The sequence below is a fragment of the Chrysemys picta genome, chromosome 12 (genome assembly GCF_011386835.1).
Source record: "Chrysemys picta bellii isolate R12L10 chromosome 12, ASM1138683v2, whole genome shotgun sequence".
Lineage (NCBI taxonomy): Eukaryota > Metazoa > Chordata > Testudines > Emydidae > Chrysemys > Chrysemys picta.
Genome location: NC_088802.1, coordinates 55,627,313 through 55,644,766, shown reverse-complemented (window position 1 = coordinate 55,644,766; position 17,454 = coordinate 55,627,313). Strand labels below are relative to the sequence as shown.

General features: G+C 40.0%; 1 protein-coding gene across 5 annotated transcripts in view; it reads left to right on the top strand.

Annotated features, from left to right (window-relative positions):
• The window catches only part of RPTOR (regulatory associated protein of MTOR complex 1), a 297,098-nt gene that overhangs the window by 85,246 nt on the left and 194,398 nt on the right, over positions 1–17,454 (top strand). For all 5 annotated transcript variants that reach the window (XM_042840943.2, XM_042840944.2, XM_065562859.1 and 2 more), the window contains exon 4: positions 14,759–14,917. In XM_042840943.2, the coding sequence (XP_042696877.1) occupies positions 14,759–14,917 (159 nt within the window). The remainder of the gene's footprint in view (positions 1–14,758; positions 14,918–17,454) is intronic.

The following is a 17,454-nucleotide window of genomic DNA, read 5'->3' as shown; positions in this document are numbered from 1 at the left end:
TTATATGCAAAGTTCTTTAGTCTATCTTGTGTTGAATTGTTTTCTGCTCCTAGAAGGAAACTAGGAGCAGGCCAGTGCTTTTTAACTTTTCTGCTTTATGTGAGGGGTCAGGAGCCTTATGCTTTGTGCCATATGTACTCTTTGTTCATCTCCCTTAAAAATTATATGGAGATATAGATCTATATGGTCCAGAAAGTAGAAGGCTCTTTTTTAAGGGGGATACATAAAGTGGATTTTAGGAAGACTCTTCAATGTGAGTGTTTGCTTGGGACATTGAGGGAAAGGTCCAAGTTCTCCTTTTAAAACAAACTGTTCTGATCAACAGACTTCATAACTAATATCACCCAAAACATTTCATCTGAGTTACGTTAAATAGCAGAAGCCTTTTGTTTCTTCCGAATTCTTGCATCCACCTGTGAATTCCAACTGCTTGGTAAAGATAGTGTGGCAATTCCTTACTTCAGGAGTATACCAGGCTGGTTAAATATTGGTAATTGACATTTACCTCAGTCACATCATGCAGATACTACTCAGGAGGATGAGGGGAATTGAAGCAAGTCTTGTTTCCATTCCATTACCTTCTCAAAAACTCTTAAAATGCCCGTTTGTACCTTTTCCTTTTCTCCCCCCAACCCTGTGTAGCTAAATTCAGATTGGGCCGCACTACTGGATGCAGGTTTCTTAATTAATAGTGCCCTTGGCGTAGACATTTTTGTATTCACATATTCCATCTGGAAATAATGAATCTGGATATTGGAACAGTATAACTAGAGACTCTTGCTTTTCTTGTAAATGGGTTCGGTTAGCTGCTATGTAACAAGAGGTTTTCATACTAGATGGTGCTCAGCTCTTGTGTGTGTGTGTGTGTGTTTGCTTTCAGAGCACTTTGAAATATGCATTGCTACTTGCTAATAGACTAAGTTGCTATTCTAAAAATGGTTGGTTGAAGAATTGTTAACAACTCAGGCAGCTGTAAAGCGGTAGAACCTCTGTGGGCAACTTTTGGCGTCCCCTAGTCAGTTTTTGTGCATGTAGGTTAGTGTGCAGTATAAAGCACAGTGGGTGGAGCAGTGCAGCTGCCTGCAGGGAGACTGCATTTTTTCAACTTGCCAAATTTAGAATACATAATTTCAAGGTTCACGGAGGTGCTTATAATTCAACTATACAGTCCTTTCGTAGTGTTCTGGCTGGCAGGTAGCTGGGTCCTCTCTGGCCTGAAGTGAATGAGGCATCCAGTAGTTCAATTAAAAGCACCATCAGGAATCTTTATAATTACATAGATAGACATCTACCTCCATCTATAATCTGCTTTACTAATATCGCATGTAGTCTTGTTCTGAAGATTTGAAGAACAGGGATATTTATAGCATTAACAATTCCTTGTTTAACAACCCTGTCTTCCTCCTTTTTTGCAGTTCAGGTTCACTTTTATTGGTATCTTTCTAGGCCTCTGTATTGCACTCCTCACCCCCATAGTGGGTTTTTACAATATGTGCAATGTTCTGGGGATGTCGAGGGTCCTTCTCCTGCAGTGCGTGGCTTGTGTTCTCAAACATGGAAACCTCCCTCCCCCTTCCCCTGGTCAGCTTGCTTTGATCTTGGTTCGTCCCACAGCTGAACTGTCCCAGCCTGCCACAATGAAAACATGTCAAAGGGGTCATATATCGTAACCCCTTCTCCCTGGCACTGCTCACCAAAAATGACTCATGCACCCTCTGCCAGCCATCTGATACTCCCTAAGCTGGGAAACACTGCCTTAAGAAATAGATTTACAGCCTTAATTATAATGTAACCAAGTTTTACTTTTTTGTGTTTTTGCGAGTTTTCTTACGTTTTAGAAAGGTGGAGATCCAAGCTACATGAGAATTGAGCTTGCTCTTCCCCCGGGTAGCTTCCCCCGCTGCTTTCTTCCCTCTGTCTGGTCAGATTGACACCGCGGGGAGTGCAGCTTAATAAGAGTTGAGGAAATTGCTTCTAATAATTAAATTTCCCTATGGTCTCCCCTAAATTATCCAAAAGCACCAGGCCTCCTTAATACCAACCTATTAATACAAGGTGAAGTTTCTAGGGTAAGCCATTTTGGGATTGTTAGAAGTAATCACCATTGCAAAATAACTTCCCACGTGGAGACTGCATAGACACAATAAATCAGTATAACAGGATCACAAAGGGTTCCCAGGAATAGAAGATGAATGGTTTTATGTGTTGTTATTCTGCCTTCAATAATAATGCAAAATTAAAGTAACAAAGGCCGAATAAAGGACAAGCTATTTATTTACAGCGGCTGTCTTTTCTACTCCTCACCCAAACGATAGCCAGGTGTTGCAGCTCTTACTGTTGTGCTTTTCTGTTTAGGGCTGGGATGGGAAATGACGTGGTTTCTCTGCCCTTCCTCAGTCCCTCTGATATCTAGCCCCACACACTTGTGGTTTAACTTAGTGGAGCTCTTCTTGGAACCAGAATTCCAGTCTTAAGCTGCAGGGAAATGGGTGATCAAGGCTTTAATCATGTGATTTCATGACAGATTCTGTTCCCTCTCCCCCTTAAATTTCTCCTTTTGGAGGTTTACTTTTTCATGATGAAAAAGCGGAGGAGTGCCCTGGTCTCTCTGTCATCATACATTGTGCCAGTGACTGCCATCCAAGGACGGGAACCTTGGCCAAGCTCTGAGCCCTTTCTTGCCCTACTGGCCTATTTAATAGCATTAGCAACCCAAAACAACTCCTTCCCTTAAATTGTCACCTTCAGAACTCTCTCCTATTTAACTACCCTAGGCTCCCTAAGCTCAGCATCTGGCAGGGTCGAACCACCTGGGGAACCAAAAACAGATACAAATCTTAATTCCTAGGTGGCAGCCACAATACTTTGTCGCACAACCGCTGAGCTGCCGCAGTTCTCACCACTCTGAGCATTACACAATGATTCATGGCAAAGGGGCTGCTTTAACTCTGAATTTCCTGACTACACTTGATTTATGCTTTGACTGTATTAAACGTTTTAAAAAATGTAATTAGGCAAATGATTTCAAAGCAGAGCATTCATTCGACTGCAAAAAATCCACAGAACTGCAGGATTGCTCTGTGCAGCCGATAAATATTCTGACAGTTCCCAGCAGGGTAGAAATTGAGGAATCCAGTGGATTGGTTTTTCCCCTCTAGTGAAACTCATCTTTGTGAGGTTGGTGTTTCACCTGCAGATGTTTTATTTATGCTTTGAAAGAATGAAATCCCTCATGAAATGTATAGAATAATAGAGGAAAGGCAGTAATGCTTGTGCTCCATCTTTACCTCATTTGCTGTGGTTGCAGCACCACTACCACCAATGTAGTGCCTTTACCTAAGGCTTATTAAGTTACTGGCTGTGCTGCTACCCACTGAAGGCTTTCGCCAGGTGTTTTCCCTGACCTGTTAATCGGATTAGTTGTTGTGTGGCTTAATCATCAATTGGTATGCTGAAAGGGAAATCTACACAAACATAAAACCCAGTCTTACTGATCTAGCACAGGAAGCTTGAGAGGAAATGACACTGAAATATTGTAGATCCAAAAGTCAGTGCCAAGCCCTGGATGTGTAATACCACAGCATTGCAGTTTTCTTGAGGCGAGGAGAAGTATTTGTACGTGATCTGTGTGGATTTGATGTATCAAATATACATTCTCTACGGGTGTGATCTCTTTTATAGATTGGTTTTTCATGACAGTGGTAAAGCTGCTAAATCAATAACTTCCTGTTACTGCCCTTTCTTATGAAAGCTGAACCTAAATATTAAGTTGTGTACATAAAACAGAGAATATAACCTACCTCCCCCAAATCGAAAACCTATTGATAACATCAGTCTGAGAACATCCCTCTTCCCCTTCTCCATTCCTCTCCTCTGCAGATAAGATTTCTACAAGACTGTTAATTAAGGAGTCCTGTTCCTGAAATTATTTTTGTATGAGTCTTGGGATTCAAATATTTATAATAAATATTGTCCAATAACTATATGCATAGGATTGTAGGGATCCATAGGACAAGACAATCATGTTATTGCCAATATATGTGGCAAGTGGATCAATGTGTATGCATCTTTCTTTTGGCCTTTCCTACACTGATTGTTTTAAAATAAATAAACCAGCACTGTTGCAGAGGCTATTATAGGCAACATCTGGCCTCTGATTTCTCAGATAGGATGGGGGCTCCGTATTTTGAACACTGGAAGGCTGGCTATGAATGTCTTTGTGGTTTGTCATGAGGACAGGCACTCTGTCATTTACTGGAAGCAAAGGATGACTGACGTGTGTGTAAACTGTATATAAGATAAAGTATAGATGCTTAAGACTCTATTTAAGCATATTTTTAAATTGTAAAATAGTCTTTAAATATTCAAGTTTTTATGTAAAATTTCCTAAATACTACAATAACTAACATTTTTCAAGTTAGTTGCTAAATGTTTACAAATATGTAATATTATCTTAGACACCACATACCTATATCAACCAGGCACAGTGTTAATTTTTGGAATGCTGGCAATTTTTTCTAAACAATTTTTCCTTTCCAGATGTGATTTCAGGGATCTTCTTCACAGGGTAACTGGTAATATCATCAGTCAAACCAAGGCTGTAAAAGTGTGCTCCGTGGTCTGTTTTTCTTTTTGTAAAATTGTTTCTAGCCCACTTGGTTTTTGAGATAGACTTGAAAATATGAAACGAGTAAAACAATGTAATGTTTTCTTCCTGAGTCTGCAGACAGCCTGAAACAAGTATGAGATGCTCCCTTTCAATGCAGCAACTTTGAAACCCAAAGATGCTTTATTAAATCTCTGTTTTAACTGTTTCGCTGTTACGCATGCTATAAAAACATCCAGCTAATGCATTTAGTTTATAGTCTAAAACTGCTTTCCATGCCTTCTTCAGTGCCAGAAGCAACAACTCCTCCCACTTCAGCTTTCCCCTTACAATGTCTTCAATGCAGTGTATTGTCAAATACTGGAGTCTGTGGCATATTGAAAACTAACAATTGTTGTGTAGGGGGCAGGCACCATTAAAATTTAAAGTTCACATAATAATGAGTGTAATCAATTGATAATATTCCTAATCATGCTGACTAATATTCTCATTGTTTCCTTGCACGACCCCATCAGTGAAGCTCCATCTATGCTCTTGTCTTTATACTTGGATTGTAAGGTCTTTGGGGGCAGGGACTGTCATTTGGTTCTATGCATGTACAGCACCTAGCACAATGGGGTCCTGGTCCATGACTGGGGCTCCTCGGCACTAGGATAACACAAATAATAATAATAAAATAGTCTATTGTAATTAATGTAGTATTCAGTCTCTCGTTTAGTTCATTGAAAAATCAAGTTTTTAATTTAAATTAAATTACTTGGGAATTTCCAGACTGCTGTATGGGAGTGCCACAGAATTAAAGAACCTTGCTGCAGAATTAGGTATAGCTTGATTTGTGGAGAATGCAAGACCTTACTTAAAACTCTGCAGGGATCTTCACCTATTAAACAACTTCAGATGCTTCTGCTATCCTGAGCTGTAGCATATGAAATACAGAGTTCTAGATTGAATAGTTGATTTTTAGCTAACTATTTGGTGTGGGGAGGGGAATGATTTTCAATTTCTGTTTAAAATGTGGTGTTAATGTTTAGATTCTGTTGAGGTTTTGGAACTTAAACAGTCTCCTGTATTTCAGTTTGCTTTGAAATGGAATCTCAAGCTAATCAGAGTAAATAAGACCAGATCATAGATGGTGATGTACAGTTCTCAGTGTGAGTGTGTGGATATTATAGTGTGGTAATATTGCATAAATAAGCAAAACTTGTAGCTGTGATTGCATAAATAGAATCATCAAAAGACCGTCCAGATCAGGACTCCCCAAGGTTATTGCTCTTGAAGTCATTAAGGTGATCGAAAATCATATTCACACGGTAAAGTCAACTGACATCACTTTCATACTTGTTCATCAGTGCCTTTCAGCTTGGTATTTTGACAGCTCTAAGGCTACAATTGTGGCATCAGCTAGAACGACAGATATAGCTGGATAGCATTTGCAAAGGAATGGAAATCCAGATTGTCCTGTCTGATAGCTGTGACAAGAGGCAAAGGCTTCTTGCCAAGGGCTAAAGAAAATTATTCCAACAAATATTATAAAAAAAGGAGACTGTACCAGGTGTGCCAGTGCCCAATAACAGTAATAGAAAATTATTATTACCTCTTGTAACAACTAGTGTAAGATAAGAGAAGCCAGCATGGTCTTCAGGTGCTGTAACAATCAGTGGCCCAATAACTTTAAAAAATAATTAGTGACTCTTTATTTTAAAAATATTATAAACTACTATCTAAGTAGAGGGTACTGACCTAAAGCCTCATAGAAACTTTTCAGATAATTGCTTTTAGCGTAAGGGAGTGTTTTCTAGCATCCTGAAAGTATGTATTGGGCAAAAGTAATGTGATGGAAAATAACTAAGAGAGAAAATTATGACAGAGGAAAATGCAGCATGCAGAGGGATGGAAAAACACCTGTGTAGAGACAAACTAACTCTAAAGATCTGGAAGAGATGAGAAGGAAATAGGTTTAAAAGCTAAAAGAAAGACATTAAAAACAAAACCAAGTGTTAAAGAAAGGTATGCCTTCCCAGTCAGAAGTTGAGGTAAAATTCTAGGATCAATGAACGCTCCTAGACAGCAGGTTAATTAGTATGTCAGCATTGTTCAAAGATTGAATGCACTCTTCCAGTACCTGGAAGAAACGACTGTCCATGGGTTAGTGCATAGTGATGCTTTTCAGTCCACTTAATCTTAAAACCAAAGGTATATGATTTCATATACCAATGCCCTTGGCAAATCTTTTTGAGAAGAGGGTAATGGCTGTGAATTTGTAAGCTGCAAATTTGTAGGCTATAAAGTTGATAGAGTTGTGAAGCAAGTGCTCTGGGCCGACTGTGGGAACAAAGATGCGTGCTGCTTTGTTTCTCAGAGCTGTGAAAACTGAAATGTAAATAGTTCAATGCAAAACAAAACAGATTCTACAAAACAGTATAATGAATGAGTAGTTGTGGCTTTTGATTAGCAGTGTGGACCTGTATCCCGATATGTCTAATGTCTTTAGCATTATATGTAGAGCTGAATGAAGAGACCTTGATGGGGGAAGCATGGGAGATATCACCCTACTTCCAGTAGATTCACCATTGAGTTTAATTGTCTGCCTACTTTAGAAGGTAGCCTGTAGGAAGTTTTAAAGCCCATGACTTGAGCTCTCGAGTAGCTCATTGAAACTGAGTTCATACAAACTTTTCTGCAAGTTCTTACTGTGCCCACAACACATCAGTAATATGCCAATGATACCTTTCTTTCCACTAATAACAAAGCCACGTGTGCCACCATTGTACTTGATTATGGTGTTCAAGTACAACTTTGTGTTTAACAGCTAAGTGACCAACGGTATAGGTGTCCGCATGTGATGTTATCTGATAAAATATGACCATGTAGATCATTGTTGCTACCAGTGTTATATAATTGCAACAAATCTTGTACAAAACATGTCAAGTAAGGTGTCTATAGAAAGGTTATGATTTGCTGAATATAATTATGCTATTTGTATGATTGTATCATTTTTGTATCTGAAGTTATGAATATTAACTATGTACTTGTATTTCAAATGTAACACCCACATGGTATTCAGCTTGCACATCTTGAAGGGACTATTCAAGTAAAATGGCTCGTCAACGAACACTTAATTCCCAGTGGGCCATGGAAGACACCTATCTACACTTAATGGACTTTCCCGTGATGGCCTCTGCTATGACTAAGCGAAATCATGCATGGACATTGACTTGCCCACGTGACTCCAAATATCATTTTGTTACCTGTAATTTTCCTCAATGAGAACAATGGGTTTCCCTTCACTTGGCAGAAGCTGTAAAAGGCCCTGAAAACATCTCCATTTTGCCTCTTTCCTGCTCAAACCTCTGGACTATGAACTTGTATTAATGGGAGCATCCTAACCAATGCTCCCATTTAGAAGCAACCAGAGACTTAACGAGCCAGCTGTTTATTCCATCACTGCTACAAGCCTGATCCAAGAACTTTGCAATTGTTGTATGTATTTGATTCCTTTAACCAATTTTAATTCTCACCTTTCTTCCTTTCTTTTTATAAATAAACCTTCAGATTTTAGATGCTAAAGGATTGGCAACAGCATGATTATTGGGTAAGATCTGAGTTATATATTGACCTGGGTGTGTGGCTGGTCCTTTGGGATCAGAAGAACCCTTTGGTTTGATGAAATTGGTTTTAAATAACCACTTATCATTAAGTTTAGTGTCTGGATGTTGAATCCAGGACTGGAATACCTAAGGACACTGCTTTTCTGACATCTTGTTAGCCTGTGTGTTGAAGCAGAAGTTTACTTTTGTTCCTGGTTTGGTATATCTTATGGGAGAATAACCACCAGTTTTGGGGTGTGTCTGCCCTATTTCTCAGCAATTTGTCCTGAATTTGGTATTGTCAGTTGTGACCCGTGGAGGCACAGTGACACTGCATCCTGAGGAAAATGGTCTTTCAGTTCGCACCCAAGGATAACCTGTTGTCAGCAATCACTAAGCATTTATAGAGCTCCTCTCACTGGAGCTTTTATAGAAGATTTATACTGTTTTGTTCATGAAATTAACTCTGTTCCATGCAAACTGCAGCTTCTGTCACCCATTCAAAATTTGCTGTTTCTAATCTAATGGTTTGGCAAAGGAGATAACATCCATCATGCAGAATATAGTTATGTCTTCTAGGCTACAGAACTATAGGTTGTGCTCTCCTTTTATGTGTTTTGTTGCAGAGGGGGACTCTTTATTTTCTTACATAGAAATGAACATGAACTATGAAATATTTCAGTTTTACAGGATGGGCTTGAACAGAGAACACTTCAATCTCAGCCCTTCCAATCGTTCCCTAAATGGAGCTTTGTTCAGAGTTTAAAATATTCCTTCTTGGAGAACAGAATAAAATTGCAGGCAATAGATGCAAGATTTCATAGAAAGATAGGGATGCCTGTGTCTTAAGAGAGACCGCAATCAAAATGCAGGAGAGCATTTGTTGGAAAGGAGACTTAGAGCTGCAGTTTTGTTAGATGAGTGATATGTATTTTTGGTCTGGATTCCTGTATCCTTATTTACTGTTTGTACAAGATTTGAGCTGTCATCAATACCGGACAACAGCTGTGCACTGTATTTTAGAGAACTCACTTTGGCAATCTAACATCTGGTAAAATAACCAGATGTTAAAAAAAAAAAAAAAATCTGGTGTTTTCATATTCTTCTTTGTACTCCAATCCACTCTCTGCCCTCTACAGACTTTGCAGCAGCAATTCTGGAAAGAGAAACGGATGCAATTATCATCTTATTATGAATGTTAACTCCCTCACACTAACACCCCTTATACTCCTTCCCCCCCCCCCCCCCCCAGAGTGAAATAGTAAAAAGCTGGACTTTCCTTGTAGTTGTTTGTTTTCCTGATTCTCCTCCTCATCACTGAAAAAGATCTTAAAGTTTTATCAAAAACACAAAACAAATGACTAGTTATTTTTCTCATCATGGGTAAAACTAATAGATATTGGCTGTTGTAATGTGCATCAGAATAAGCTGAGTAGACCGATAGACCGATGGCTAAAAGTCTTTGGCTGACAGGTAGGCGTTTATCTGCTCATTTGCAGGCTCTGCTCCCTCTCCCGCCCCCTCCTCCTTCAGCCCTGTGTTTATAAATGTGTAGATGATATGTTTGTCTCAGATCTGTAGATATGCAGGCTTTTGTTTTAAAGTGTGCATTCACATTCATGAATTGTGAGCTGTATTTAATATTTATGCTAAAAGGACATGAGGTATATTTCAATGAGTAAGTTCTCAAAAAAAAAAAAAAAGTGGGAATTGAAAAATTACTCACTACTTGAGGGCTCTGGTTATAGTGCCTTGTAAAGGTGCCAACAGGCAGAATATGATTTAAGATGCACATTTTGCAAATCAGCACCTTCATAATAATACTTGGGCATTCACCCAAGAGTTCTGAAAGAACTCAAATGTGAAGTTGCGGAACTGTTAACTAAGGTTTGTAACCTGTCCTTTAAATCAGCTTCTGTACCCAGTGACTGGAAGTTAGCTAATGTAACGCCAATATTTAAAAAGGGCTCTAGAGTTGATCCCGGCAATTACAGACCGGTAAGTCTAACGTCGGTACCAGGCAAATTAGTTGAAACAATAGTTCAGAATAAAATTGTCAGACACATAGAAAAACATAAACTGTTGAGCAATAGTCAACATGGTTTCTGTAAAGGGAAATCGTGTCTTACTAATCTATTAGAATTCTTTGAAGGGGTCAACAAACATATAGACAAGGGGGATCCAGTGAACATAGTGTAGTTAGATTTCCAGAAAGCCTTTGACAAGGTCCCTCACCAAAGACTCTTATGTAAATTAAGCTGCCATGGGATAAAAGGGAAGGTCCTTTCATGGATCGAGAACTGGTTAAAAGACAGGGAACAAAGGGTAGGAATTAATGGTAAATTCTCAGAATGGAGAGGGGTAACTAGTGGTGTTCCCCAAGGGTCAGTCCTTGGACCGATCCTATTCAACTTATTCATAAATGATCTGGAGAAAGGGGTAAACTGTGAGGTGGCAAAGTTTGCAGATGATACTAAACTGCTCAAGATAGTTAAGACCAAAGCAGACTGTGAAGAACTTCAAAAAGATCTCACAAAACTAAGTGATTGGGCAACAAAATGGCAAATTAAATTTAATGTGGATAAATGTAAAGTAATGCACATTGGAAAAAATAACCCCAACTATACATACAATATGATGGGGGCTAATTTAGCTACAAGAAGTCAGGAAAAAGATCTTGGAGTCATCGTGGATAGTTCTCTGAAAATATCCACGCAGTGTGCAGAGGCGGTCAAAAAAGCAAACAGGATGTTAGGAATCATTAAAAAGGGGATAGAGAATAAGACTGAGAATATATTATTGCCCTTATATAAATCGATGGTATGCCCAAATCTCGAATACTGCATACAGATGTGGTCTCCTCATCTCAAAAAAGATATACTGGCACTAGAAAAGGTTCAGAAAAGGGCAACTAAAATGATTAAGGGTTTGGAACGGGTCCCATATGAGGAGAGATTAAAGAGGCTAGGACTGTTCAGCTTGGAAAAGAGGAGACTAAGGTGGGGTATGATAGAGGTATATAAAATCATGAGTGATGTGGAGAAAGTGGATAAGGAAAAGTTATTTACTTATTCCCATAATACAAGAACTAGGGGTCACCAAATGAAATTAATAGGCAGCAGGTTTAAAACAAATACAAGGAAGTTCTTCTTCACGCAGTGCACAGTCAACTTGTGGAACTCCTTACCTGAGGAGGTTGTGAAGGCTAGGACTATAACAGATAAATTCATGGTGGTTAAGTCCATTAATGGCTATTAGCCAGGCTGGGTAAGGAAAGGTGTCCCTAGCCTCTGTTTGTCAGAGCGTGGAGATGGATGGCAGGAGAGAGATCACTTGATCATTGCCTGTTAGGTTCACTCCCTCTGGGGCACCTGGCATTGGCCACTGTCGGTAGACAGGATACTGGGCTAGATGGACCTTTGGTCTGACCCGGTACGGCCTTTCTTATGTTCTTATGTACTGTAAGTGGGGGGAGAGAAGCCAGTGCTGAGGCTAATGTCTTCCCTTGCCTTTGCCTAGTGAGGAAACTCCTAGAGAACATCCAAGTGTGACAGAACAAGGCCTCCGTTCCTTAGCCTCCTTGTTGTGACTGCTGCTTGAATGCTGCACACTCAGAAATGTGTCTTAAAGGACTGAAACCAGGCACTGCAAGGCATTCTTTTTGCTTATTGGCTTGAAATGCTGAGTGTTAATTGAGAAACATTGAAACCAAGTTATCACGGTTCTGTTTAGCTGTCTGTTGTGTTGATGAAAGATACAAAAAACTTAAAATGAACTGGGAGTGGTTATGAGAATACTTTAATATATAAAAAAATGATTTAATTGTCTTCGTAGCTTGCAAAACTGTACTTAAGGTGCCCAGTCTAAGGTAAAAAATGTTTTGTATCTGTTTAAGATTGTCCTATTCTTATATGCAGTTCTTGTCTGCTGTAATATAGCAGTTTTAGTTCTTGAGGCCGTTGTGATTCCGGATTTCTAGTCCCTTGGGTACGTCTGGGAGAGACAGAGACTCTGATTTTCCAAAGGGCAATTAAAAGGCATTTTCTTGTCACCGGACTTTGGCTCAATAGTACACCTTAAGTTTGACAAGCAAGCCAGCTTCCACACGGAGGATTCGCTGAACATGTTGGCTTAGATTTCATGGCCCTTGATGCAAAAGCATTGGAATCTGCATGGTTTTATACAGTGGATGCATGTTTTTTTTTATGGTGGGTGGCTTTGTTAAAGTCATGGTTACTTCTACTTCTCTCATCAAGTCGTTGAATAAGAATGGTCTTGTAGCATTGATTTTTACTGAAGTTATGCTCCAAGGTGGGGTGAAATGCTCTGGGATTTTCATGTTTGTAACATTGCGTTACAATGTTGTGCTACAATGTAACATTGTGTTAGGACTGAGCTGTAGTTGAGATGTAGCACCCAAGGTTATAATAGGATCACCCAGAAGGAAAGTGAAAGCTGCTGCTCCTTTAGGTGTCTTTGGTTCCCATTTAACATTGCTGCATGAACATCAGGTTGCAGGTATCCAGTGTGGGGTTTTGGGTGCATGGTTTCTGTTGGAATGTGTTTGTCAGAAAATATGTGCTCTGTGGTGCAATCTGTTCAGTGTTCTGAGTTGTGGATGTCAGACTATGACATATAATTTTAATATAAAAATCTTGAATAAATGTAATAATAAGGTCCTTAGCATATATGGCACATTCAGTAAGCCTGAAGTGCATGGACTCTGAAGTAACCTGGGAGCTGATGTTAATAGCTAAAAGTTAGGTAGCCAGCTCCATCAAACACTCCAGTGTTATAGTAGATTAGAACTTTGACATGACATAGTTCAAAAAGTTTGTCTGAGTTAGTGGTGAATATCGTTAACTGGTGCTGGCTGATAGTGCAGGCATTAGTTTGTTTTCCCATAATTCATCAGGCTTATTTAACCTATTTTGGCATGTCCTGGCCACTAGCTGACAGTTAAAGTGACTATATCTTAATTTAGCATTCTTCTAGTGTAGTCCTTCATATGTGCAAAGGAGGAGAGAGCTCATTTTGAGACCCAGTAGCATTTCTAACCTTGCAGACCTGTTTATGTTAATGAGCTATTGTGATGGAGAAACCTACATCGTTTAAAGTGACGTTATTACTGAAATTGTATATAGCTTCATTATATTTAGACTGAACTATTGCCACAATCCAGCTATTTTTCTGACCTTTATCGGGAGGCATATTTTTTCCTGCAAAAGCTTTCGTATCTTAGATCACCTTTTTTACATTCTCATCTGTCTACACAGTTACTATAGTATTATACTTGGTCCCTACCCTGCCGTATGTGCAGTACTTAGCCATTTCCCTCTTCCTTTTATGCAAAATGTCTTTGGTATGTTGCTACAGATTTTTCAACATGAAAGGTGTTAAAAATGGCACTTCCAGTGTGTTATATCGGTATGTAGAGAATACATGATGGGATAGTGAAGTATAAAGATTTTATCATGAGTTTTAGGATATCTGCATTACTGTCTGCATTGCACACAAGTGGCAATCCTAAGAGCAGTACAACCTTGCAAAAGTAATGGGTGGAGGGAGAGAAGACAGTTTGTTCTCTCCTTTTCCTGTATCTGCTGTGCCTCTATGTTCAGTTCTGCTGAAACCTCACCGCTGTTCCCCATTCTTCCTAACCTGGAGGCAGCAGTAGCTGTCCAGTTGAGTGTTGTGTTTGGGAGGGGAAAACTCTTCTTTCTTGGCCAGGATCTTCCTGGGTATCAGCACACTTTGCCCCCACTGGGCATCCCTTCACTCCTCCTGCTATCTCCACTCAGTGCCCAGCAATCCCCTACCCCAAACCAGCTATGGGTCCTTGCTGTGGTCTCAATCCATCAATCCTTTTGTGTCTGCAAAGCATTTTGGTGGGTCCAGCAAGAAATGGCAGGAGGATTTTAGCTCTGAGGTGAAAAATGATTGAGACTCACTGTTTTAGATGTTACGGTTATTTTACTGGGGCTATTTTTGGATCTATCCACTAGTAAAGAGAAGTGCCTTTATACCAAGAGTCCAACTATAACAGAGCTCAGAAGGGAGGAAAAATAATTTTAAAAACATTTAAACAATTACCTAAAATAGCTGTTCTGCACAGATACTTTGGGCCTTTCAAGGCTAGAACCAATATCTAGCCCTGAAAGGTTGCAGAAATATCTGACCGTAAATGTGTCAATAGTGCAAGACTGAATATTGTCAATTCTGAGCCTCAGGGCGGGAAATTGTGAATAGGGAAACGAAAACAATGTTGGGGTAGGCTGATTTAAAATCAGTAAATAAAAGCAGCTGTTTGAAGTTGTTGAGGTATTTGGAATGCCAGTTGCAGTCCCTGGGTGAAATGGATCAGTGTTAAGGTGTGCACAGGACAGGTGAAGTGGTCAAACAGTGGAGAGAAGAAAAGTAGCAGAAATGTTTTGCCATTCGGTTGTTTAGTAAGCGTTATACGTAATGCATACTGTTTCCTGTGTATTGAAGTGTTTATGCTTCTATGCATCTCAAGTATGCATGTGCACATAATTAACTGTTAACTTATTTTTGGTATCACCAGGCCCGGTACAAGCAGAGCCTCGATCCTACGGTGGATGAAGTTAAGAAACTATGTACATCGCTGCGTCGAAATGCCAAGGAAGAGAGAGTCCTCTTTCACTATAATGGGCATGGTGTTCCCAGGCCAACAGTGAACGGGGAGATCTGGGTCTTCAACAAGGTGCGTCAGCTAGAAGCGTGGTTAAAAAGGAGCACGCACATTAAAATCTGTTACTGTTCGTTGGACAGAAGATTAATTTTCAGGAATTAAAATGACTTCATGAATGTTTGATTCCAGAGCTGACATTTATTCTCTTTCCTTATCCATTCTGAGTTCTTTTGTCAGAAGAGACATCTTGTCCCTCTGCCCGAGAAGTGCTAAACACTTGCTCTCCCAGAGCCTTTGTTAATGCTGCTCTTAAAATAGTCAGAGGGGACACTACAGAGTAATTAAAGGTGCCAACTATCTCCAAGTCTCTCTACCTTCTCTGTCAAGTTGCACACCTAGCTCCTGCCAGATTTGGAGCAAAAGATGTAGCTCTTCTCAGATGCTTGGCTTCCCTGCCTTGTGTCATTGGCTTACTTGTTAGCCTCTTAAAATAGAGTTTATGTTGAGAGTGCCAACTAATCCTGAATAGCTATTGTTCATGCTATGGCAGTACAACGCATGAGAGACAATAAAATATTCTTAGTTCCCAGTTTTAAAGTACAGAGTATTATGGTACAAGTGAGTACAGTATAGTAGGCAACTCTTGCATTAAGGCCTTTGTCACTTTTACTGAGGACAGCAAGACTGGCACGATTGAGTATTTGTACAGCTGCTGGTATCACATATTAATACAGAAACTGCTACTCTGTTACATTGGGACTCATAATTATGGCTAATTAAGTTGAATGTACTTTGCCTCCCTTATAATTCATGCATATAGCACCTATGAAAGGTAAATGATGGAGAACATAGTTTTATTCCCCAGTTTATTTACTGTCTCGGTACAGTTGCAATAGAGACTTACTGTCAGTAGCTGAAAGTTGCATCCAGTGGAGGGAGAACTTGCTCCCATTTTTATATAACTTGGTTCTGTTTTAGTTTTTGATTTGTATTGTGCCAAGAACAACATTGCACCCATCTCGCATCTTGTTTTTTTGCAGTTGGAAAAGAATCCAGCACTGATCTGAGAGAATTGGGGCAGGAGGGGAGTATAATTTTATTCCAATGCATCTAAATTGGAGACTTGATTAGCATTCAGCCCACCCTTTTAAACAACTCATTTGAAAGCTGAATTTGGTGTAAGAACAAATAGCAGTGACCTTCTTCTTACTTAATGGGCAATAGGTAATAAATAAGATAAATGATGCTGGGCAGAATGTGTTACACATGCAAGAGGAGCAAATTATTGCTCAGTGAAGTTTGTGTTACGCCAAATGCATTTTTAAGAACTGACTGGGTATTTGCCAATTTGCTTGCTATCTCAGCTGGTGTCATCTGATAAGGACTCTACTGGTGAATAGGAGGAGGGGCCCCTTCTGATTTATGGTCCAGTCTAGGGAGAAAGATTTGATCTGCATAAAGGAGGTTGAAATTTAATAGCCTTTTTGCAATATGTTAACAAACGTTGTCTCCCTTTTGGAAGGGAAGGCAGCAAAGTGACTCTTCCCACTCCCTTATTCAAAGGAAGATTTTGGAAAAATATGATAAAAATAGGGAAAACCAGTATTTTTGAGAGACCATTTGTAAGGATGTGAGTTTTAGGACCGGGTAGAAGCTAGTGAGGCTCAGCATGTTCCTCCCCCCTTCCTGGCATGGTTGAAATAGCAGATGGGCTGAAATATACTATTGATCTTTGAAAATCACACTAACATATGTATCCATGTCTCTGAGGTCTGAAATGGGCCTATAATAGGAAGATCCTCTTGACCGGGAAGCTCTTAAAATGCATGTTGTAATAATGCTAATATATCATTTTAAGCGCTCTATGAAAATTACCCATAAAACTGCTATATAACTGCAGAGAGGTGGTACGGTTACTTGTGGAATACTGCTGAGTAGCCAAAGATAGAAGAAAACTATAATTTGGAGACTCCGCCCAAACATTTGGGTATGCCAACGCTTTTGGACCATATTTATTCACACTTTAATCCTTTCCTCTCATTTTCCTCCCATAAAACTAATCTGCTGCCATTGTAAGTGCAGTGGCGTAGACTGAGGACAAAGTACCTTACCAGTAAGTGACCTGTAGACAGACTTGCCAAACATCTCACATCTCCTGGGACACTGGCTGCCCTTTGCATATTCCTGCAGCCCTGAGTGTCACATGGGACAGCAGGAATGCAGGCAAGCTGGATTGCAGGGGTGGCTGCAGTTGTAGCTCACGGCTGCCAGAGGTTGCTGTGGTGCACCTTGTGTAGGCAAATGAGCGGCCTCCGTCTTTCCATGTTCCTGCTGGATCAGTATGGAGAAAGAGCAGGTGGTAACAGCAGGCAAATGGTGGCAGCAGCAAGTGAGGAAGACAGGTGAGAGGGATTCAGTACTGGTCTCTGGCTTTTCTCCCAGCAATCAGCCAGCCCCAGACGTCCCAGACACTCATATATACCTACCAACTCAAGCCCTGGACAGGTTTCAGATGCACCCCTCCCCAAGCTCCCATAAAATCCTAACCCAGGCACCCCATCTTCCTCTGACACCCACAAACCTAGCTATCCCCAGACTTTTATTCCCAC